General features: G+C 46.3%; 4 protein-coding genes across 4 annotated transcripts; 3 read left to right on the plus strand and 1 right to left on the minus strand.

Moving 5' to 3' along the window:
* Nucleotides 1–6292: 6292 nt before the first annotated feature.
* LOC124224782 (uncharacterized) lies at nt 6293–8491 on the minus strand. Its single transcript, XM_046636984.1, has 3 exons — nt 8296–8491; nt 6636–8010; nt 6293–6530 (listed from the first exon to the last, which is right to left on the minus strand). Exons 1-3 carry the CDS (start codon nt 8489–8491, stop codon nt 6293–6295), a joined length of 1809 nt encoding a protein of 602 aa, XP_046492940.1.
* A 1558-nt stretch (nt 8492–10049) lies between these two features.
* Nucleotides 10050–11450, plus strand: LOC138191408 (uncharacterized). Its single transcript, XM_069138161.1, has one exon. It carries the CDS (start codon nt 10050–10052, stop codon nt 11448–11450), a length of 1401 nt encoding a protein of 466 aa, XP_068994262.1.
* A 126-nt stretch (nt 11451–11576) lies between these two features.
* LOC124224783 (uncharacterized) lies at nt 11577–16280 on the plus strand. The gene is made up of 3 exons (XM_046636985.1): nt 11577–13108; nt 13820–15671; nt 15756–16280. The coding sequence occupies exons 1-3, from the start codon at nt 11577–11579 to the stop codon at nt 16278–16280; spliced, it is 3909 nt and encodes a 1302-aa protein (XP_046492941.1).
* A 1841-nt stretch (nt 16281–18121) lies between these two features.
* LOC124224784 (uncharacterized) lies at nt 18122–23398 on the plus strand. Its single transcript, XM_046636986.1, has 2 exons — nt 18122–21463; nt 21788–23398. The coding sequence occupies exons 1-2, from the start codon at nt 18122–18124 to the stop codon at nt 23396–23398; spliced, it is 4953 nt and encodes a 1650-aa protein (XP_046492942.1).
* The last annotated feature ends 139 nt before the right edge of the window (nt 23399–23537 follow it).

A 23537-nucleotide genomic window follows, 5' to 3' on the forward strand; every position in this document is an offset into this window, starting at 1 on the left:
AATAGGTTCAGGCTTTAGTTTAAGTGTTCATTATAGTGTTGTACATAAGAGTGACACGTCTTTGTCGGTAACGCAGTAAGAACTGAACTCCCTTCTCAGGTCAATTGACCCTCTGTCCCCGTTCACCTCCCACTCGACTCTTGCATCCCTCAACGTCATACTTACTCCTACACTCTGTACAAAATACCTTATTACTATACCTAAAACTACCTGATGGCCTGTGCATACTCGCATGTTTCTATTTTTTCGATATTACATATATATTCTGTTTATGTTCATAGGTAAGAGTAGGTATAGTACGTATGTGTGTGTGTGTGTAGGCTGAGCAGTAGCGTACCGGCAGGTAGATCGGCTCAGTGCGTATTGCGAGTTAGCTCTGAACACAGCTTTTGCTGGATAGCCAACATTTGTATTTAAAATAATATTAGTAAAGATCCGAGTCTTAATTAAAATAAACTGCAGTATAAATAAATAAAATATCCTGTGTACATTCTTCATTTTACTTCCACAACCTATATCAAGTTATGGGCCCAGTTACGAAGGCTTAACGCGAAAAGTCAGTGATTAGCTCATCGACGCTTTATTCAAAAGTGAAAAACCAATATGGCAGCCAGTACGTCGTTGAGCGGGCTTCAGACAATTGAAAAGTTGAAAGGCCGCGAAAATTATGATGATTGGGCAGTGGCAATGGAAGCTTACTTGACTCACGAAGATTTGTGAGATTTTATTAATCCCGACGATGCAGCGGCAGTTCCTACCGACCCCCAGAAAGATCAGAAAACTCGCGCCAAAATCATTCTTGCGGTCGAGCGGCAGGTATATGGACACGTAAGAGATTTGAATACGGCCCGTGATGTGTGGTTGGCTCTAAAGAAAACCGATTCAGATACAGGAGTGACCAGGGGTCTGCAACTGATAAAGTTGGTTACAGACACGAAGCTCGAAAATTGTTCGTCCGAAGAAAATTATATTGATACAATTGTATCGGCCGCTCACCAGTTGAAGAGCATCGGTTTGGAGTTCCCGGACAAAGTAATAGGAGCAATTCTGTTGGATGGTCTTCCTGAAGTATACAAACCCATGGTCATGGCTCTGGAAAGTTCCAAGGTTGATCTAACGACAGACTTGGTGAAGACAAAGATTTTACAAGATGTTAAGTGGTTTTCAACGGAACAAAACAATGACTTGGCATTCTTTTCGCGCGCAAACGCTGGATACAAACAAAACAGAGGTAGAAGAGGCGTTCAGAGGGGCAGATCATCATTAATTTGCTATAGATGTAACCGTCCTGGACATTACGCAAGGAATTGTCGTCGAGTTAGTGGTAATAGCAGCAACGGGAGTCAAAACAATAACAACAGCGGTAACAACAGGAGAGATGGGTTTGGTGCCATGGCAGCTCAAGGCGGTGATGAAGAAGACGAGTACGAGAGCGCCGAGATTGAGTATGCGAGTGTGTCGCTGATAGCGATGGGCACATGTAGTAACGACTCATGGATGATAGACTCAGCTGCTTCGAGGCATATGTGTAATAATAGAGGTATGTTCGGGGATATGCGTGATTCGAAAATCAAAATAATAATAGTAGCGAATAAACAGAAGCTCAAGGTATGCGGAGAGGGCGATGTAAATCTGTATACGCACCATAATAATAAGAGAGTATTAATTAAATTGAAGAATGTTTTGTATTCACCAGAGTTGGCTTCGAATTTATTATCCGTAGGTGTAATGACAAAATCGGGTTGGAATATTGATTTAAAGAAGAAAGATTGTAAGATCTTTAATAAGCGTTCAGATATTGTTATTGTCGGAAATAAAAGTAAAAACGGTGTGTATGTCTTAGATATTAAGAATGATAAAATAAATAGTTCTAAATCTATTTTCAGTTGCCCTGCAGTAGTGAAGAAGGTTCAAACTAAAGGAGAAAGTTTGGAATTATGGCATCGGAGAATGGCTCATTTAAATGTTGATGCTTTGAAAAAATTGTTAAGTAATTATGTAGATATTCAAGTAGTAAATGATAAAAAAATTTTCTGTGAAATTTGTCCAATGGCCAAGCATCCAAGACATTGTTTTAAATCCAGTTTTAATAGAGCCAGTAAAAAATTAGAGTTAATCCATTCAGACGTCTGCCAAGTTCCAACTTTGTCTTATGATGGATACAAATATTTTTTAACTTTTATAGATGATTACAGTCGAAAATCAGTAATTTATTTCCTCTAATCCAAAGATCAAGTTACTAATATGTTTTTGCAATTTAAATCTTTAGTTGAAAATGAAACGAGTAGTAAAATTATTAATCTAAGAATAGATAACGGTACTGAGTATTTAAATAAACAATTTAAGGATATTTGTGTTAAAGCAGGAATAAATATTCAAACAACGATTCCAGGTAATCCTCAGCAAAACGGCCGAGCGGAAAGGCTAAATCGTACGTTACTAGATAAAGCTCGTTGCATGTTGATAGATGCGAATTTGTCAAGTAAATTTTGGAAAGATGTCGTAGCGACGGCCGCTTATTTATATAATAGGTCCCCTCACGCGGCACTTGAATGGAAAACTCCCGAAGAACTTTGGAATTGTAAACTTCTGGACTTAACGAGCGTTAAAATTTTTGGTTGTAAAGCGTTCGCTCGAGTGCCGTCGGAGAAAAGAAAAAAATTATATTCTCAATCTGTAGAATGTAAATTTATAGGTTATTGCCCGAGTCAAAGAGGTTTTAGACTTTGGGATATTGTAAATAAAAAAATTTTAGTAAGTAGGGATGTAATATTTGTTGAAAAATCTGTAAATTCTAAATGTTCTGTTGATAATGTTCAAAATAATTCTAAAAATATCGCTTTACTACCTATTCAAGAAAAGTCAGAAACGATTGATCAACCGAATCTCGAACGAAATCAAAATCGCGATAACGTGGACGAGATAGGTGCCGATGAACAGGCTAAACAACCGACTGAACCTGTAAGTAGAAGAACATCTACTAGAGATAAAAAACGTCCAGCATATTTACAAGATTACGTTACAAATTTTTCGTCGACGTCTAGTTCAAATCCATTTTCAGCGAATAGTACTTTAGAAACAAATCAATCAATTGATAGTACTAATTCTTTTGATGATTATCAAATGGTCCAAATCGATTCCACTCCTGCAAGATACCGAGAAGCGATCGAGAGTCCTGAAAAATCTTCCTGGATCCAAGCGATGGATAAGGAGGTGAGCTCGATAAATAAAAATAATAGTTGGACACTTGTAGACTTGCCTATCGATCGAGAACCAATAACTTGCAAGTGGGTCTATAAGAAAAAGGTTGATGAAAGGGGTAATGCTTTCTGTAAAGCGAGACTCGTCGCTCGCGGTTTCGACCAAGTTCCAGGAATAGACTACAGCGAAACGTATTCGCCAGTAGTGCGCTATACGACTCTACGCATGTTGTTCGCCTATGCAGCTAGAAAAGGTTTGGATATTTTTCATTTCGATGTGGAATCTGCATATCTTCACGGTGAGTTGGATGAAGAGATTTATTTAACTCAGCCGGAAGGCTATGAGCAACAGGGTATTGAAGGAAAATTCTATCTATTAAACAAGGCACTCTACGGTTTAAAACAAAGTGGCCGAGCATGGAATAAAAAGATAGATGGTGATTCAAAATTGATGAATATGACGCAGTCCAGGCAAGATCCATGCGTATATTTTTATATCGATGAAAATATCATTTTAATTACAGTTATTTATGTCGACGACATTCTTACGTTCACAAATAGTATACATTGTGTAAAAATTCTTTTTGATAATTTATCTAAGAAATATCCCATAAAGAATTTAGGTGAAGCGAAGAGATTCTTAGGAGTAAATGTAAGTCGCGATAAAGAAAACGGTTGGATAAGCTTAGATCAAATGCATTATGTAGAATCCCTTTTGCACAAGTTCGGCATGAGTGATTGTAATTCAGTGTCGAGTCCAATGGAAACAACAGATTTTCCTGCACCAAGACAAAAGGATACGCGAAAGCCAGCAAACATACCTTATCAATCAGCGGTTGGTAGTCTCATGTATTTGTTACAATGGATGTAACGGTCTTTTCGTTTTCGCGGTTTGCTTCGACCAGGATTAACTCCAACTGCGGAGCCTCTCGCAATTAACAAAAATCATCCGCTATCAATTTACTTTTTATTGTTTTTTATTTTTTTTATTTAAAACGGAATTTCGGATGTCGGTATGACCGAATGACATGCATCTATAAATGGAAACCGAATAAAAGAAAAGTATAAATATGAGAGAAAATAATAAATAAATTGTATAAATAAAATGGGCACGGCGGACATCTAGGACAATAACAATTCCATAAACGGCATACTCGTAAAATTACAGATAAAATAGTACAGGTCAGAATATAAAACTTATCATAAGCGTGTCTTTGGGGATATTCTTCAAATCCCAGTTTCCATTTCCTCAGTTGCGCTCGCTAATTCCGTGCCCGGCCAATTTGACTCCCCTCGTCCGTCATATCTAGGTGGTTTTTCCTTGATCGGGAATCCGTAAAAGATGGGTCGCTGCTACGAGTCCTTCGTCCTCGCAATAGAATCCGTATGCGTTTTACTTCATTTTTCGTCGGTTGTATTTATTCGTTCGTTATGATTTCTTTATTTTAGAGCGCACTCTGATGACGATCGACCGCTCATCCGTCGTCTATCGCTTACACTTCTCGATCGATTCCGATACATCTGTCATATAACTGCTTAGGTGAAAGCCCCGCTCCCTACGGACCTACCTATTACTGAGTCCCGTAGTCACTGCTTTGGCGGCTAAATTCAACTGTTACACGGACAAGGCCTGATCTTGCATACGCTATTGGTGCTGTTAGTAATTTTAATTCCAATTATACCGAAGAGCATTGGGAATTAGTCAAACGAATTTTTAGATACCTAAAGGGCACAGCATCATACAGACTGTATTATGTCAAATCAGGGAATCAGGATTTGTTTGGCTATAGCGATGCTAGCTATAATCAAAGTCTGCAAGATCCAAGACCAGTCGTGGCTTATGTTTTTATTACGCAAGGAGGCGCAGTCAGCTGGCGTTCCACAAGAAAAACTTTAACCAGTATTTCGTCGGAAGAAGCAGAATTTGTAGCAATGTCAGATGCAACCCAAGAAATCATTTGGTTGAGAGAATTGACCATTGAATTAAACATCATATCAAATAGTCCTATCCATTTAAAATCTGATTGTCGACCAGCGATTGATCATATCAAAAACGCGAATTATAGTTGTAAAACTAAACACATAAATGTAAGAATGTCTTTTGTCAGAGATCATGTACTTCAAAAAACTATCACATTAGATTTTGTCCCAACGAACGAAATGGTAGCTGATGCGATAACAAAAGCTGTAAGAATTAACAAATTAAATTTTTTCACCACCCATACAGGTTTATGTTAAAAAAAAAAAAGAAAATTTTTTTTTTAACTTTTCATGCAAATATATTGTCCCGTCTCCTCGCGACGTTGGTACGATACTTGACGAGGGTGTGAGTCTCGTCACCCCTTTGGTGGAGAAAAGGGGACGTCACGCCAACACGGGAACCCGCGCGCCAACATTATCTTGCGCGGTGCTTTATTTTAAGAAACTTAACGCTTTATTCACGTGTATGGTTGTTACAACGAAGATTCAGAAGAATTAAGAAGTTAATAAGTCAAATAGTGGATGTGACGTTACTCGTTCTGTGGTTGTTGCTAGACTGACTTCCGTCATTGACAATTTCGAGATCCTTAGAGAAGAAGGCGTTGACGCTTACTTCGTTATTCGAATGTTATGAGACCGATGATTGGTCAAGCAGACCGGAAAACCCAAGAAGGAGGTCCAGAGATCGCCAATCACGGAAGAGTGGTAATTTAAATTGCTAGATGGAAAATCTGGCGAACATACCAAGAACATAAAAAATGTGCGTAGGCTCAAAACGAGGATGCACTCTATAATAAAATTATATTACTGACAGCTGGCACGCAGACTAAAAAAGCAGAAGTTGTTAGATAGAGTGTGCCAGCTTGTCAGATGAAGGGTTTATGGCCTTCGTTTATGGCGGTCAGGTACGAAAGCATGTTTCGCATCTGACCGTCCATCGGGTGAACATTTAGATATAAACAGAAATCATTGAAAGACATTACAACGATATTACGCTAACTACAGTCTATTAGCCTAGCTGCTGCTTGATACGCAACATACTCCCCCCGTTGAGAGGGTTACCGATCAAACAAGAAAAACAACATTGTTAGCAGTTAGGTTACATAATCGGTTTAGAGTTTTTCACTGCTCGTAGATGCGATTGTCCTTTCAATATTCTCTATGGGCAGTGGTGCCAATTTTTTAATGCTTCGATCAAAGGTCCCAGTCGCCGTTTTAACCTGGACGGTCCGGATGATGCCGTCTGCTCCCGGATGTGCTGCGATGACGCGACCCAAGTGCCATTGTAATGGTGGAAGATTATCGTTTTTAATGACGAAAACAGATCCAACGTCGACGGTGTAGTCTCCCCTGTTCCATTTATGTCGAACATTGAGCTCATTGACATATTCCTTATGCCATCTTGACCAGAAATCTCGCTTGAGTTTCTGTACGTGTTTCCAGGTGGATAGTCACAAATCAATCTCAGGCAGGCTAGTCATGGGTTCGCCAATAAGGAAGTGACCAGGAGTAAGAGCTAAGGGGTCGTTAGGATCCGAGGATAAAGGGGCTAACGGTCTCGAATTTAAAATACTCTCGATCTCAACTACGAGAGTGTTGAAATCTTCAAAGCAGAGAAGAACATTTCCGAGGATCCGTCTCAGATGGTGCTTAAAAGATTTGACCGCTGCTTCCCAGATGCCACCGAAGTGTGGTGATGACGGAGGGATAAATTTCCATTTGATCTCCTTTTCCAATAAGAAGTTATGCACCTTGGTGTTATGTTCGTTTGAACCAAGTAACCTCTGAATGTCTTCGATTTCGGTTTTTGCTCCCACAAAGTTCGACCCGTTGTCCGAGCTGATGATCGAAGGTTTTCCACGTCGAGCTACAAAACGGCGAAGAGCAGCGATGAAGCCTTCAGAAGTCATGTCGCTGACGACTTCGAGATGTACAGCCTTGACTACGAGACACACGAAAACCGCGACGTATATTTTGACTCGGGCTCGATTTCGGAATCGTTTTTCCTTCATGTAGAATGGACCGCAATAGTCCACCCCAACGTTGCTGAATGGTCGTGCTTCTGTAACCCGGTCTTTCGGTAGTTGCCCCACAATATAGTTTATGGTTGGTGGCTTTGCTCGCATACATTTTACACATCGAAGTATAATTTTGCGAACCTGATTTCGTCCGTCAATTATCCAGTAACGTTGTCTCAGGCTGTATAAAGTAGACTGGACGCCTGCATGGCCATGAGATTGATGGCCGTTTTCAATAATGAGATTGGTTATATGATTCGACTTTGGAAGTAAAATAGGATGACGTTGATTGTGTGATATGTCTGCGTGTCGCAGTCTTCCTCCGACACGTAAAATTCCGGCTTCGTCGAGGAATGGACTGAGTGATAACAACCGACTTTTCGAGTTGAGGGGTTTTCCGTTCTGTAGATCGTGGAGTTCTTGCATGAAGCTGCCAGATTGAACCAATTTGATTATCCGTTGATCCGTCTGTCGGATCTCTTGAACGGTAGGAATGCCCTTAAATTGATTATCCTTTTTCATTCGTAAACAATACGATAGGATCCGTCGTAATTTGTCAATCGAAGAATATCGCTCGAGAATTTCGTGGTTGTTGACGGCAACGGTGAAGCACGAGTCCTTTCTCATTTCCTCGTCCAGTGTTGGAATTTGAATCTTGAAGGTCGGCCATGTGCTTTCTTCTTCCTTTAACCAGGATGGACCCGTTCTCCAGAGATCGTTTCGTACAAATTCTTCCGGCGATTGACCCCTAGATAATTGATCGGCAGGGTTCTCGTGCGATCGTACGTGTCTCCAATCGTCCGGATTTGTAGCTTGTCGTATTTCGGCAATTCGACTCGCGACAAATGTTTTCAATTTATGGGGGGATGTGTTGATCCAGTGTTGTACAATCGTAGAATCGGTTCAGAATATCGAGCGATCTATTCGTAAATTGAGCGCCTCCATAACGGTTCTATAGAGGGTTGTTAGCAGCTTAGCCGCGCAAAGTTCGAGACGGGGTATCGTCTGTACCTTTTTCATTGGAGCGACTCTTGATTTCGCGCAGACAAGTTGAGAGTACACTTCTCCTGAAGAGTTCGTTGATCGCAAATATATACAAGCTCCATATGCCTTTTCGCTAGCATCGCAAAAGCCATGGAGTTGTATTTTTTCGGATTTGCTGGATAATATTTTCCGCCTGAATGTCAGGTTGTGTAATTCGGAAAGATGTGACGAAAAATCGACCCATGCAGTGTGAATATCGGCGGGTAGCGTTTCATCCCAAGCCAGCTCCAGTTTCCATAATTGCTGCATGATAAGTTTAGCCGTAACAATGTGTAAAGATCAGGCTGTATGAGTCTAGAAAAAGTAAATTCAAATGCTGGAGATTCGGGTAGCTTAATTTTAGCTGAATAGAACAACTTTCGTTTATTTATAACTACTTAAATTAATTAATCACATTAAATTGTTTTTTATCACGGTTTACATTTAATTTGATTTTGATAAGCAAGCGAGGTTATGCAAAAGCATGCCGGATTGCAGGTTAAGCACATGCGGTGCGATGATCCGACCACTGAAGCACAGAAAACTCAAATATTTCGAAACTATAAACTAAATCAAGCAATTAATTACATAATATAATTTATTAGCAAGATATCAGCACGATATAGCGAGAGATTAGTGAGATATTAGCAGATTTAGCAAAAGCGTGATGCGATAGCAAAAGGTTACAGTATGCAAGAGAGCGGAAGAGAAAAACGAGGCGAGCGGGAGAGCTGGCTCCGTGGTCCCAGCTCTAGGCCCGGCGCGCGTCGAGCGCCGTGAAGATAGTTTTGGGAACGCAGTACTGGCCAGCCATGCGTGAGCGCGATCGACGGCGCCGGAGATCGACTGACGGTAGGGAGCAAGAGAGGGAGATTTCAACATTCTCCCCCCTTCTCCGCTCGTTGGAGAAGTAGTTGAGATGAAGCTGGAGCGACATCTTGAAGATCTTCCTTGTGCCTCGGGATCGGAAGGAGTACCAACTTGTGTATAGGTCTCGTGTACGTCGATGTAGCAGTCTCGATGGTGACGACGCGCGTCAGGTCATCTTTGCCTGGGTGAATGTGCGTGACGCGTCCCAACGGCCATTTTGACGGTGGATAGCGTTCGTCTGAGAGTAAGATGAGCGATCCGACGTTGATGTCGTGGAATATGGTGTTCCACTTGGAGATGGTCTGGTGAGATTTCAGGCAGGCGTCTGACCAGTGAGACCAGAACAGTTGGAACCTTTGTTGAATTTCTTCCAGCCTTGATAGTCGGTTGTGAGGCGTGTCGAGAAGTGATGGCTCAGGTATCGTGGTGAGAGCTGCTCCTCGGATGAAGTGTCCAGGCGTAAGGGCGATGAGATCGTCTGGATCTTCGGACAGAGCACTGAGGGGTCGAGAGTTCAACACTGCTTCAACCTGAGTCAGTAGCGTAGAGTAGTCCTCGTACGTGAGGATCTTTACATTTTTTGGTCCTTCGAGCCGGATGGTGGTAGCTTAACTTAATTAAACTTAAAAACTAACTCGAAATCAGTGACTCTTGATGCGCGATTCAACGTTGACGCATTGCTGAGTATCCGGAAGTGATACTGCGTTGACGGAAAGGGTAACTTGGGACCCTAGTGCGAAAATTACCCTGCGAAAAGCGCGTGTGTGATTCCCAGTGGGGTTTAACCTTTCCAAGATCACCATTCAAGGTCATCGCCAATCAACCTCGCCTACTGCTAGCTGCTCAAGAGGACTGCCAACACTCTGTCAGTTCTTTTCAATTACTTTTGGCAATTGTCGCTAAGCTTTGCTTTTTCGCCCATTTATTATTCCTCGATAGCTTTCAGAGTTTTTCCACGATGTCCGCCAAGTACTTTATGGCTCAGGAGTGCCACATGACCTACCTCTCCATCCTCCACAGCGAGGTCGACTCCGGAGACATCTCTACCTGCACGATCTTCGACGCGGAGATTAAGCTCGAAGCGCTAGAGGCCACCTGGAACAAGATCGCCGATGCGCACGACAAGCTCATCGGTTGCAAAGACATTGATGCTTCTCACGCCTACTTTAAAGAAGGCAGATACACTATGGCGCTTCAGCGCTACACCTCGATCAAATCCGCTCTCAAAAAGCGCAGCAACGAGCTTGAACCTCGCTTAGCACCACTCTCGCCTCACAATGTCACCATGCAAGACAACGCTCATCATCATCGTCCACAACTGCCCACGATTCAGCCTCCAAGATTCAATGGAGAACTCTTGGAGTGGCAGTCCTTCAAGAACAAGTTCACGTCAGTCGTCAGCAAGGACGGTATCAGCGAAATCGACAAGATGCACTACTTGCTACAGAGCGTACATGGAACAGCGTATTCTCTCATCGCCAATGTGGATATCACAGCCACCGCATTTGCAGACGCCCGGCAAGCGTTGACCACGCGCTACGAGAACAAACGCGTCCTTATCACTGCACAACTGAACAAACTGTTCAACATCCCCAAGATGGCTTCGCGATCTGCCCAGGAAGTCAATACTCTAATTAACACTACCAACGAAGTGCTGAACTCCTTGAAGTCACTCGGATCGCCCGTCGATCAATGGGATCACCTGCTCGTCCACTTTCTTACACACAAACTCGATCCTCAGACGCGTGAAGACTGGGAGCTGACGCTTGGATCTGCCGCTGATTATCCAACGCTGGAGAGACTCAAAGCCTTCCTCATTGGTCGCGTTCGAGCCCTTGAAACTCTGGAAGACAAACCTCCAGCCAAGCAGAACCCCAAGTCGAACTCCAAGGCCAACAAGAAGTCCCCGAGTGGTAATAAAGGCACGCCAGGCACAAAAGCATCTACTGCGCATGTCCACATGGTCAGTGCGTCGCCACAAAATACCTGCACTACGCCTGCGCAGTCCTCTACGCCGCACACGCCTACAGTACAGACTCCCGCTACACAAGCGAGACCTCAGAGTCCCTGCTCCTGCTGTGGTGCACCGCACTTTGTCGTCTCGTGCCCGTCGTTCCACAATTTGACTCCAAATGAGCGTCATCAGCAAGCTCTCTCCAAGAATCTGTGCCTGAACTGTCTTGGATTACACGCACTGCAAAACTGCCGCAGCAAGAAACGTTGTCGCCACTGTCAAGCTGCGCATCATTCAATGCTGCATGACTCTCAGCATCTCAACCCAACGAGAGCTCGAGCAGATGCAACTGCGCTCTCACAAACGTCAACTACGCCTCAAACAAGTCAGACCATGTCAGCATGACTATCTGACACCCGCAACGCCAACTCTCAACTCACTCTCTCGCCATCGTCATCGCCTATCGCCGCAACGCTACTATCAACGCAACAATCTCGCTCTGCGTGCAACGCAGCTACTTCACCTAGACCAATGGTTCTGCTATCTACTGCACAAGCTCTTCTCATCTCGCCTACTCAACTTGCACATCCAGTACGAATGCTGATTGACCCAGGCTCAGAACTCACGCTTATCGCCCAACAGCTTACTCTCCTGCTCGGTCTCACGCTCTCTGATTCTCGCATTCCAATCATTGGAGTCGGAAGCGTGCCGTCAGGATCAACAAAGGGTACTGTTGAAATATCTCTACGCTCTACGCACTCTGACGACCAGGTCAATCTCCACGCGCACGTACTGCCATCTCTCACTGTCGAGCTGCCTCCAGTCACCATCTCCAGTCAATCCTGGCCTCACATCACCGATTTGGATCTTGCTGATCCAGAACACCTATCACCAGGTCGAATTGACATACTCGTCGGAGCAGACTCATATGGCCTGATAATCAAGCCTGGAGTAAGAGCTGGACAACCAGGTCAGCCTATTGCGATTCAGACAATCTTCGGATGTGCTGTTCTTGGACCTGTTACTCAATCGCCTCACTCATCGCCTGCGCATCAACATCATCTTATCTCCAATTCTTATCTACACGAGCTCGTAACAAGATTTTGGGAGGTCGAGGAAGTTCCATCGACTCACCAGGAATCTCTCAGCGCTGAAGAAGCCGAGTGCGAGGCTCACTTCATCGCAACGCACTCTCGCGACAGCTCAGGTCGCTACATCGTGCGTTTGCCATTCAAATCCAATGCTCCGCCTCTTGGACACTCGAAAGGCATCGCACAACGCTCGCTAGCTCGACTACTAAATCGCCTATCGCATCAACCTGAACTTCATCGACTGTACCAAGACTTTCTCAACGAGTACGAGTCTATGGGTCACATGGAGAAAGTCCAGCCTCAAAACACTTCCACGGACGGATATTACTTGCCTCATCACGGCGTAATGCGCAATAATAAGATCCGAGTAGTGTTCAACGGCTCCTCCAAGACCACTTCAGGTTACACGGTCAACGACCTGCTGCACACTGGTCCTAAAACCCAGAATGACATCTTTGACGTGCTGCTCTACGTCAGACGTCATCACTACATCTTCACAACAGACGTCGTGAAAATGTTTCGCCAAATCTCAGTGCATCCAGACGATCGCAAGTATCAACGCATCCTCTGGGTTGACGAGAATTCTCGAATCCAGGAGTATGAGCTCACGACAGTTACCTACGGTACCAAGCCTGCTCCGTACCTCTCAGGCCGCGCGCTGCAGCAATTGCTGCTCGACGAAGGCCATCTGTTCCCTCTCGCAAAGGAACCCTTCGAACAAGGCAGCTACGTTGATGATGTCACTGGCGGTGCTGATGATCTCGACTCGCTAAACGCCATCGCTACTCAAGTTGAAGAGATGTGCCTACGGGGATGCTTCCCACTGTCAAAGTGGAAAAGTTATCACCCGGACTTCTTTAAACTTCACTCATCTCCATCATCCTGCTCCGAGACTCATGAATTCAGCGAGTCATCCTCCAAGATACTGGGTCTCAGCTGGCAATGCGCTCCAGATCTGCTCAAGTTCACCGTGTAACAGTTGAATTTAGCCGCCAAAGCAGTGACTACGGGACTCAGTGATGGGTAGGTCCGTAGGGAGGGGGGCTTTCACCTAAGCGGTGATACGACGGGTTCAAATCGATTGAGAAGTGTAAGCGAGAGACGACGGGTTAGCAATCGATCGAGAAGTGTAAGCGAGAGACGACGGGTTAGAATCGATTGAAAAGTATAAGCGGGAGACGACGGATGGGGGTTGATCGTCATCAGGGTGCGCTCTAAATAAAGAATCATAACGAACGAAGAAAGACAACCGACGAAAATGAAGTAAACGCATACGGATTCCCGATCAAGGAAAACCCACCAAGATATGACGGACGAGGGAATTCGAATTGGCCGGGCACGGAATTAGCGAGCGCAACCGAAGAAATGGGAACTGGGATCTGAAGAATATCCTCAATGACGCTTATGATAAGTTTTTATATATTCTGACCTGTACTATTTTATTTGTAATTTTATGAGTATGCCTTTTATGGAATTGTTGTCGTCCTAGATGTCCGCCGTCCCCATTTTATTTATACAATTTATTTATTATTTTCGTTGATATTTATACGCTTCTTTTATTCGGTTCTAATTTATTGGTACATGTCATTAGGTCATACCAAACGTCCGAAATTTCGTTTTAAATAACAACAATAAAAAACAATAAAAGTAAATTGATAACGGAAGATTTTCGTTAATTGCGAGGGGCTCCGCAATTGGAGTTAATCCTAGTCTAAACAAACCGCAAAACGAAAAGACCGTTACAACCGATCAGTCGGTACAAAGACCAGCCATCACCAAACGCACAATCCTGTCTGAGACAGCTCAACTGTTTGACCCTCTAGGGTTAATATCACCAGTCGTAGTTCGTGCTAAGGTGCTGATGCAAGATCTCTGGCAAGAAAGGGTCGGATGGGACGATCAACTCACTCCGCAGATTATTTATCGCTGGACGACATTCCGCCAGGAACTCTCTCAGCTCTCGCAACTAGCAATCCCTCGCTGGCTGCAACTTCGCTCTGACGACACGGAAGTCGAAATCCACGGCTTCTCGGACGCATCACTAGCTGCAATGGCAGCTGTTGTCTACGTCAAAGTCTCAACTCCTGGGGAATCATCAAAGGTGACTCTGGTCTGCTCCAAGACACGAGTTGCGCCCCTGAATCGCCTAACAATACCACGATTGGAGCTTTCAGCTGCACTGCTCTTATCAAAACTCATCAAGCGAGTTCAATCGACTCTCCAACTCAATCATGCTCATGTTACCTTGTGGACAGACTCCTCAGTATCCCTCGCTTGGATCAACAGTGACGCAATGCGTTGGAAGGAGTTCGTGAAGAACCGGGTTCAAGCTATCCAAACAACTACACCTGATGCCACGTGGAAGTTTGTCTCAGGGAAGCACAACCCCGCAGACTGCGCCTCTCGAGGCCTGACACCCTCGCAACTCATCACACACGATCTCTGGTGGTCAGGACCCGACTGGCTCACTGAATCACCACGCCTCTGGCCTTCGTTCGCCGCTCCGACTGATCAACCAGCTGATGACGAAGTTCGACCAAGTGTTGTACTCGTCACGACTGCTCCGAAACTACCGTTTGGAACTTTATTCGACAAAGACATCAGTCTCACGAAGCTTCTACGCATCACAGCTACAATTCAACGCGCAGCAGCATGTTTCAAGCGAACACCAGCATCAAATCTCACAGCAACACCGCTGAACCCAGCTGATCTGCAATTCGCGCTCACGTTCTGGATCAGAGCTACGCAGCAAGTTCACTTTGCCAGCGAAATTCGTGCAATTTCCCAAGGCAAAGCACTCGCAAAATCGCACCCGCTCACCAGACTCACCGCCTGGATCGATCAAACCGGTCTGTTAAGAGTTGGTGGACGCCTGCAAAATGCTCAGCTGGAAGAAGATGCCAAAAATTCTCCAATTCTACCCCGAGAATCGAGAATCACTACGCTCTGCATCTCCAACGCACACACTCGCACCGTGCACGGTGGTACGCAGCTCACACTCAACTACGTACGCCGATACTGCTGGATACTTGGTGGTCGCGCTCCTATCAAGCATCACATTCATCACTGCGTCACCTGCGCCAGGATACGCGGAATACGCGCTCAACAACGCATGGGACAACTTCCAGCTACGCGTGTCACACCTTCACTTGTCTTCGAACACACCGGAGTCGACTACGCAGGCCCAGTGTCTCTCAGGTTCTTCCAGGGGCGTGGCACGCGCTCATACATAGCGTGGATCGCAGTGTTCGTGTGTTTCTCAACCTCTGCTGTTCACTTGGAGCTTGTCACCGATTACACCGCCCACGGTTTTCTGAAAGCCTTCAGACGCTTCACTGCAAGACGCGGCATCTGCAAGACGCTCACCAGTGACTGCGGAACCAACTTCCAAGGCGTCTACGTCATCCTCAAACGACTGCTTGCTGGTTCCACCAAAGAATCAAAGCATTTACAGCAACTCATCGCTAATGACGGCACCAAATGGAAGTTTAATCCACCAGGAGCTCCTCACATGGGTGGCAAATGGGAAGCTGCCGTGAAATCCATAAAACACCACCTCTCTCGCACCAACTGAGACAAGATCCTCACGTACGAGGACTACTCTACGCTACTGACTCAGGTTGAAGCAGTGTTGAACTCTCGACCCCTCAGTGCTCTGTCCGAAGATCCAGACGATCTCATCGCCCTTACGCCTGGACACTTCATCCGAGGAGCAGCTCTCACCACGATACCTGAGCCATCACTTCTCGACACGCCTCACAACCGACTATCAAGGCTGGAAGAAATTCAACAAAGGTTCCAACTGTTCTGGTCTCACTGGTCAGACGCCTGCCTGAAATCTCACCAGACCATCTCCAAGTGGAACACCATATTCCACGACATCAACGTCGGATCGCTCATCTTACTCTCAGACGAACGCTATCCACCGTCAAAATGGCCGTTGGGACGCGTCACGCACATTCACCCAGGCAAAGATGACCTGACGCGCGTCGTCACCATCGAGACTGCTACATCGACGTACACGAGACCTATACACAAGTTGGTACTCCTTCCGATCCCGAGGCACAAGGAAGATCTTCAAGATGTCGCTCCAGCTTCATCTCAACTACTTCTCCAACGAGCGGAGAAGGGGGGAGAATGTTGAAATCTCCCTCTCTTGCTCCCTACCGTCAGTCGATCTCCGGCGCCGTCGATCGACTGACGGTAGGAAGCAAGAGAGGGAGATTTCAACACAATGACAGGTTGGAGCAGTCCCAGAGGATCGAAGATTTTCGCGACTTCGGAAAGAATAATTCTTTTTGTAATCTTATTGGGAATCGCAATTTTCTTCACAGTATAAATGATGGCGTCTTGCTGTGAGTTCCAACAAATGCCTAAAGTCTTCAATGTTTTGTCATCGCTGGATTGTAGTTGTAAATTGATCGATTGATCCGTCAGACCGCACAGGAGTTCAGTCGAATTTGACGCGCACTGTCGCAAGTTGAATTTGCCCCGATGCAATAGAGCAATACTTTCGTCTCTAAGTCTGGTCGCTTCTTCGAGGGTCGGAGCTCCCGTGAGCAGGTCGTCGACGTATAAGTCCCGTCGGAGGATGTCTGCTGCCAAGGGAAATTGTTCCGCTTCGGCCATTGCGAGTTGATGCAAGCTTCGTATGGCCAGAAACGGAGAGGCTGATAGGCCAAAGGTGACTGTGTTCAGCTCATAATCATTTGACCTTGCTCGTCACGCCACAGAATTCTTTGATATTTACAGTCTTCGGGCCGCACTTGTACTTGAAGGTACATTTTTTCAATATCACCTGTCAATACATAGTTGTGGGTCCGAAAGCGCAATAAAATTGTAAAAAGATCAGCTTGGATTGTCGGGCTAACCATTAATGTCTGGTTAAGAGAGACACCCGTAGTGGACGCAGCTGATCCATCGAAGACGATTCGAGTTTTTGTCGTAAGGCTTGTTGCCTTGACGACTGCGCGGTGGGGCAGGTAAAACCCTTCTTCCCGGGCATCATAAACCCTTGACAGGAACCCCAAGTTTAAATATTCGCGAATGATCGCGGCGTAATTTTTGCGCAATTCTGGGTTGTTCTTGAATGTTCGTTCTAAACTATGGAAACGTTTTAGAGCGATTTCGCGTGACTTCCCGAGAAGCTTGTTATTGGCCTTAAACGGCAATGCGACGATGTATCGGTGTTTCGGCAAGGTATCGAATAGTTAAATGTGTGTCTCGCGACACTCAAAATCGTCCTCGCACATGTACGCACACTCGCGTGCAATGTTTACTTGCCGTCTCTGCGTCAAATCTCGCCGCTTGCCCGTGTCGCGACTCAAAACCCATCAGCTGTATCTCATGTATTGTCCACTATCTCGAAATCATGTATGTGTATAATCTATGTGTTCTCTCGCTCTGTAAAATCTTCACTCTCTGTAACGTTCTCTTGCGATACGGTTTGTATCGCCTCATCAAAACCAACAAAAATCTAGTTTATCGGCATTCATTATCTCTCTCCATCTCAACATCACTTTCGTTTCATTCACACTCGTTCTCATCATTAATTCGCGGATCCCACGTCGATGATCCATATCTTTTTGCCATCTCTCTAAACATTTTTCGGTCCTTCGAGCCGGATCAGTCGCGAATCGAATCGGATCATTCGCAAATCGAGTCGAATCTTTAGAATCGTTGCGACTCACGGGAAAACGAATTAGTTAGTGAGTGAAACGGAACTATCGCGTGTGCATCAAGTTGCGAAAGTTCACGTTATCAAAGTGAACAATCTCGTTATCGGTGAAAACCATCAACAAAAATCAGTCGCGTCCGTTAAATTCAAACGTGCGGTGTCCTCTGTAGTGACCGTGACTAAGATCTGAGCGTCAACAACACCGATCTCTCGAAGTGTGAATCGCGTCGCGCTACTATCAGTGTGTTTGTGTCTCGTTCGTGAAAACTCAGTTTGTCGCGTGAGTTTAAATCCTCTCGTACATCAACATGTCGATCGAAGAACATATCGAACGTCAAAACGACTACATTTGGCGCATCTCTCGTGCCGTCGACAACCTGCGCAAGCTCGGCGAGGCAAAAATCACTTACGGGCAGGTGAAGTCGCGGCTTAATGCTTTAAATTCAAGTTGGAATAAGTTCCAAGAGAATCACGAAAAGATCAGCGAGATCAAGTTCGCAGCAAAAGGTGATCAACTCGACGCGATAAAAAAGCTTTCGTACTTCGCGAAAGATTATTACGGGCTGTGTGAAGAGCACTTCTTGAGTGGCGAAGGAGTGATGCTTGATCTTCTCGAATCGCTAAAGCCTGCGCCTGCAGCAACCGTGCAAGCCGCTGCAGCTCCTCAAGACGCACCAGCAGGAGGATCATCAAAACGGTTACCGCGTATCGAACTGCCCACTTTCGCGGGCAGCTACTCAGAATGGAAGCCGTTTCACGACCTCTTCTCGTCAATGGTTCGCGAAAATTCGCAACTTTCGGAAGTGGAAAAGCTGCACTACCTCAAAACCAGTGTGACCGATGAACCGTTACAACTTATCAAAAACATTTCTCTCACCGCAGAAAACTTCCCTCGAGCCTGGGAAACTCTCGTCTCACGGTACGAAAACAAGAGACTTTTGACGGATTCTCATCTCGCGACACTTTTCGCGATTCCTCGTGTCACGAAAAAGTCGTCATCAGAACTGAAGAGCTTGCACAGCAACACTTGCGAAGCTCTTGGCGCGCTCGAACTTCTCGATAGTCCCGAGAAATTAGGGGATCACATCATCGTGCACATGACGATTCGCAAGCTCGACCCAGCATCTCTCGAAGAGTGGGAGAAAAGTGTTAGCGAGAAACTCGAGCCCCCCACGTTTGTGGAGCTCAAGGCGTTTCTCATCGGTCGCATCCATACCCTCGAAGCCGTGGAGCAAGCTCATGCTCATAATCAAATCGCGACGTCGAAACCGCACTCATCGCAAGGAAGGTCAAATCTTCAGACAACAAGGTCACATACGGCGCAATCAAAGGAACAGTCGTGTGCTTGTTGCAAAAGCAACCACTACATCGCGTTCTGTTCGACCTTTCGCGGCAAATCTCTGGATCAAAGAAGGGAAGTGGTTTCTGCGAAAAAGCTTTGCTTTAATTGTCTCGGTCCACATCAGCAGAAGGACTGTCGATCCAACAAAACGTGTCGCGTGTGCAACGGTCGACATCATTCCTTGCTGCATCGAAACTCTTCTTCAATCTCGACAGCTGCCAACAGCGGCACATCTCAAGGACAGGCTGCAGTAGCGCAACCTGCAGTGCAGAACGCACCGATCTCGAACAGCGCCTTTCAGGTGAGCAACCACTCAGCTCAGCCTACAATGATCAAGCGCTCTCCAGTTCTTCTCGCCACAGTGCAATTGATCGCCTCGAATCCGGAGACTGGAGAAAGAATCATCGCTCGCGCTCTACTCGATCAAGGATCCGAAAGTTCATTCGTCACGGAGTCGCTAGCGCAACAATTGCGACTACGTCGGCATCAAGCAACGATACCGATCATTGGCGTCGGAGCTCATCAATCGGCAGTGACTCGCGGCATCGCGACATTGCAACTCCAATCTCGTGCTCACACCTCGTTCTCGTGTCAGGTGGAGGCACTCGTGCTTCCACGACTCACATCGTATCTACCCTCATTTCGACTTCTCGTCGAAGACTGGCCTCATCTACGAGGACTCAACCTCGCGGATCCAAGCTTTGCACATCCCAGTCAAATCGACGTAATTCTCGGAGCTGACATCTACAGCAACATCATTGGTCAAGGAGTTCGAAGAGGAACACCAGGAACACCAATCGCGCAAGAAACTCAGTTCGGTTGGGTCCTCTCCGGCTGCGTTTCAGCGGAAGCAGCAAGCCCCTCGTATGGCGCAGTCCAAGGCTTCCAATGCTCCCTCGATCACGAACTGCTCGATCTCGTGCAGCAGTTTTGGAAGCAGGAAGAAGTGTCGAAACCTTTGGCACTAACTTTCGAAGAAGAGCGTTGTGAGCAACACTTTCGCGAAACGGTTTCTCGAACTGCGTCCGGTCGTTACGTAGTTCGGCTGCCGCTCAAGGACAATTCGGTAGAGCTCGGCAACTCGCGGAATCCCGCGCATCAAATGCTCCTTCGTTTGGAGAAACGGTTCGGTAGCGACGCGAAACTCAAGGAGGCTTACTCGAGCTTCCTTCGTGAATATCGTGAACTCGGGCACATGCGTCGCGCTATCAATACACCTGAAGACAATTCCCGCGTGTTTTATCTTCCCCATCACGGTGTAGTTCGCGACAGCAGTTCAACAACAAAGTTGCGTGTCGTGTTCAACGGGTCTCAAAGAACCAACCTCGGACTCTCTCTCAATGACAATCTTCTCGTCGGTCCAAAAGTGCAAACCGACCTCGCGGACGTTCTCTTACGATGGCGACAATATCCAGTCGCGTTCTCATCAGACATCGTCAAGATGTACCGACAAATTTTGGTCCACAATGATGACCAAGATTTTCAGCGAATCCTCTGGAGGGAAGAACCAGAGCTACCGATTGAAGAATATCAACTGACTACGGTAACGTATGGTCTTGCAAGCGCTCCGTATCTCGCGATCCGTGTTCTTCATCAACTCGTTCAGGACGAAGGTAAGCAGTATCCCTTTGCGAGCCACGTCATTCTCGAGAACACGTACGTCGACGACATCCTCTCAGGAGCAGAGAACGTTGATCAAGGTCGCGAGAAAATCAACGAACTCAATCAATTGCTCAAGGCGGGCGGCTTTGAACTTCAAAAGTGGACTTCAAGCCACTCAGAAACTCTCGTTGACATTTCTCGAAACCATCAAGAGATCGCGATGCATCTGAATCTCGATCAAAGTCCATTCTTTCGGGCTCTCGGTCTCGCGTGGAGACCAGACATCGACGCGTTCGCGTTCTCTCCGCAAATTCATCAAACTCGGGACAATTTCACGAAACGAAAAGTTCTTTCACAAACCGCGCAGCTCTTTGATCCTCTCGGATGGCTCTCGCCGATCACGATCAGAGCCAAAATCTTTATGCAGGAATTGTGGGCACTCGGTTTCGACTGGGACGAGCCGCTCTCAGCTTCATTGTCCTCGCGATGGATCGAGTTTCTACAAGATCTTCAAGGCATCTCAGCTATCACCATCCCACGATGGATCGGATTAAGTTCAGCATCTCTCGGGATAGAGATCCACGGTTTCGCGGACGCCTCTCAAAGTGCATTAGGCGCAGTGATCTACGCGCGAACGTATATCAACACTCACGAAGTGCGCGTTTCACTAGTGTGCGCGAAAACTAAAGTAGCGCCGCTAAAGAAGGTGACAATTCCTCGTCTCGAACTCTGTGCTGCGAATCTTCTCGTCTGGTTGATGTGTCATGTGGAAAAGACTCTTAATTTCGAAAACACCCCGGTTTATCTGTGGACGGATTCCACAGTCGCGCTCGCGTGGATCAAAAGCCACCCATCGCGGTGAAAGGAATTCGTTCGTAATCGCGTAACGGAAATCCAAGAGTTCGCGCGCGCTCGTTGGTATCATATCTCGGGTCTTGAAAACCCCGCTGATCTTGCGTCTCGTGGTGCATCTCCGGAGCAACTCCAAAAATCAGAACTTTGGACCTTTGGACCATCCTGGCTCTCGAAGCCTTCTGTCAATTGGCCATCCTCATCTCCGCGACCGGAAGAAAACGTTCATTTCGAGGAAAGAAAAGGGCTGTCGACGCACATCGCAACAGCTAAGCCGCTACAAATCTGGGATCTCGTCAATCGCTACTCAAAACTATCGACTCTCCTCAAAGTCACATCATTGTGTAAACGCGCAGCAAATCGGTTCCTCGCAAAGACGACATCGAGTCGCGTAAACACGTCTATCACTGTCGGACCGATCTCTACTCTCGAATTGAGCGACGCCCAACTGTTTTGGACCAAGGTGACCCAGCAGGCGTACTTTGCAGAAGAAATTCGCCAAATCGAGACAAGCTCAAGTCTCACTCGAAGTCATCCACTATCGCGACTCACGCCGTTCATCGATTCGAACGGATTCCTCAGAGTCGGTGGTCGACTGAATCACTCATTGCTTTCGTATGACGAAAAGCACCCGTTCATCTTGCCTCGCGAATCATCGTTCTCCACATTGATCATCGATCATCATTATCGGTTGACGCTCCACGGAGGTCCGCAACTCACTCTCGCTACAATCCGACAGCGGTACTGGATCCTGGGAGGAAGAATACCGATCCGCATGTTCATACATCGTTGCGTTCCTTGTGCGCGTCATCGCGCCACCCTCAGCAGCCAACAGATGGGCCAACTCCCTCAGTCTCGAGTCACGCAATCAAGGCCGTTTCTTCACTCTGGCGTTGACTACGCTGGTCCATTCTCGATTCGAGCCTCCCGCGGAAGAGGAGCGAAATCATGCAAGGGATATATCGTTATCTTCATCTGCTTCACGACCTCGGCTGTGCATCTCGAGCTAGTTTCGGACTACACGACGGAGGCATTCATCGCGGCGTACAAACGCTTCACATCTCGACGAGGAATTTGTGCCTCAATCGCAAGCGATTGTGGAACGAATCTCGTCGGCGCAGACTCAGAACTTCGCCGTCTTCTCGCTGCATCGTCAAAGGAGTTCTCAGAAATCGCAAACATCCTCGCATCACACGGAACCCAGTGGCGGTTCAATCCTCCCTCCGCGCCTCATTTCGGTGGAAAATGGGAAGCCGGAGTGAAATCAGTCAAATTTCACCTCAAACGAGTCATCGGAGAAGCTACTCAAACGTTCGAGCAATTCGCGACGTTCCTCACGCAAGTAGAAGCCACGCTTAACTCTCGACCTCTTTGCGCTATCTCGGACGATCCACGGGATCCAAGTGCCTTGACTCCAGGACACTTTCTCGTCGGCTCAGCATTGAACACAATTCCTGAGCCGTCACTCATCGAGGTGCCAGTTCAACGGCTATCGCATTGGCAACACTCGCGTCAAATGCTGGAGCATTTTTGGAAACGGTGGAGTACGGAGTATCTTCAGTCCTTCCAAAACCTCTCGAAATGGCAGACTCATCACGGGAACATCAAAATCGGATCCATCGTTCTCGTAAAAAACGAAAATCTACCTCCATCTGTGTGGCCCCTCGCGAGAGTGATCGAAGTGCATCCGGGAACCGACGGTCTCGTTCGCGTTGTGACCGTTAAAACGAAATCCTCTGTGTTAAAACGTCCTATCGTGAAATTGTGTGTGCTTCCAGTGTCCTCTTAAGACAATTATTGACTCTAAGAATAAATAACGCACGGCGGGCGGCATAATCTAATTTCGCGATCGTTACCGATAGCGAAGCGGGCGGTATGTTTCGGCAAGGTATCGAATAGTTAAATGTGTGTCTCGCGACACTCAAAAT

Source organism: Neodiprion pinetum, chromosome 1, assembly GCF_021155775.2.
Source record: "Neodiprion pinetum isolate iyNeoPine1 chromosome 1, iyNeoPine1.2, whole genome shotgun sequence".
NCBI classification, from domain to species: Eukaryota; Metazoa; Arthropoda; class Insecta; order Hymenoptera; family Diprionidae; genus Neodiprion; species Neodiprion pinetum.

Coding starts and splice junctions, on each gene's coding strand:
- LOC124224783 (XM_046636985.1), top strand. CDS start 11,577: ATGGTTCTGCTATCTACTGCACAAGCTCTTCTCATCTCGCCTACTCAA. Junction 13,109..13,819: donor GATCTGCTCAAGTTCACCGT/GTAACAGTTGAA, acceptor GTTAATTGCGAG/GGGCTCCGCAATTGGAGTTA. Junction 15,672..15,755: donor GTGGCAAATGGGAAGCTGCC/GTGAAATCCATA, acceptor CTACTGACTCAG/GTTGAAGCAGTGTTGAACTC.
- LOC124224782 (XM_046636984.1), bottom strand. CDS start 8,491: ATGCAGCAATTATGGAAACTGGAGCTGGCTTGGGATGAAACGCTACCC. Junction 8,011..8,295: donor CGAAAAGGCATATGGAGCTT/GTATATATTTGC, acceptor AAATACGACAAG/CTACAAATCCGGACGATTGG. Junction 6,531..6,635: donor AGCCTGCCTGAGATTGATTT/GTGACTATCCAC, acceptor TAAATGGAACAG/GGGAGACTACACCGTCGACG.
- LOC124224784 (XM_046636986.1), top strand. CDS start 18,122: ATGTCGATCGAAGAACATATCGAACGTCAAAACGACTACATTTGGCGC. Junction 21,464..21,787: donor AAGTAGCGCCGCTAAAGAAG/GTGACAATTCCT, acceptor TGGCTCTCGAAG/CCTTCTGTCAATTGGCCATC.
- LOC138191408 (XM_069138161.1), top strand. CDS start 10,050: ATGTCCGCCAAGTACTTTATGGCTCAGGAGTGCCACATGACCTACCTC.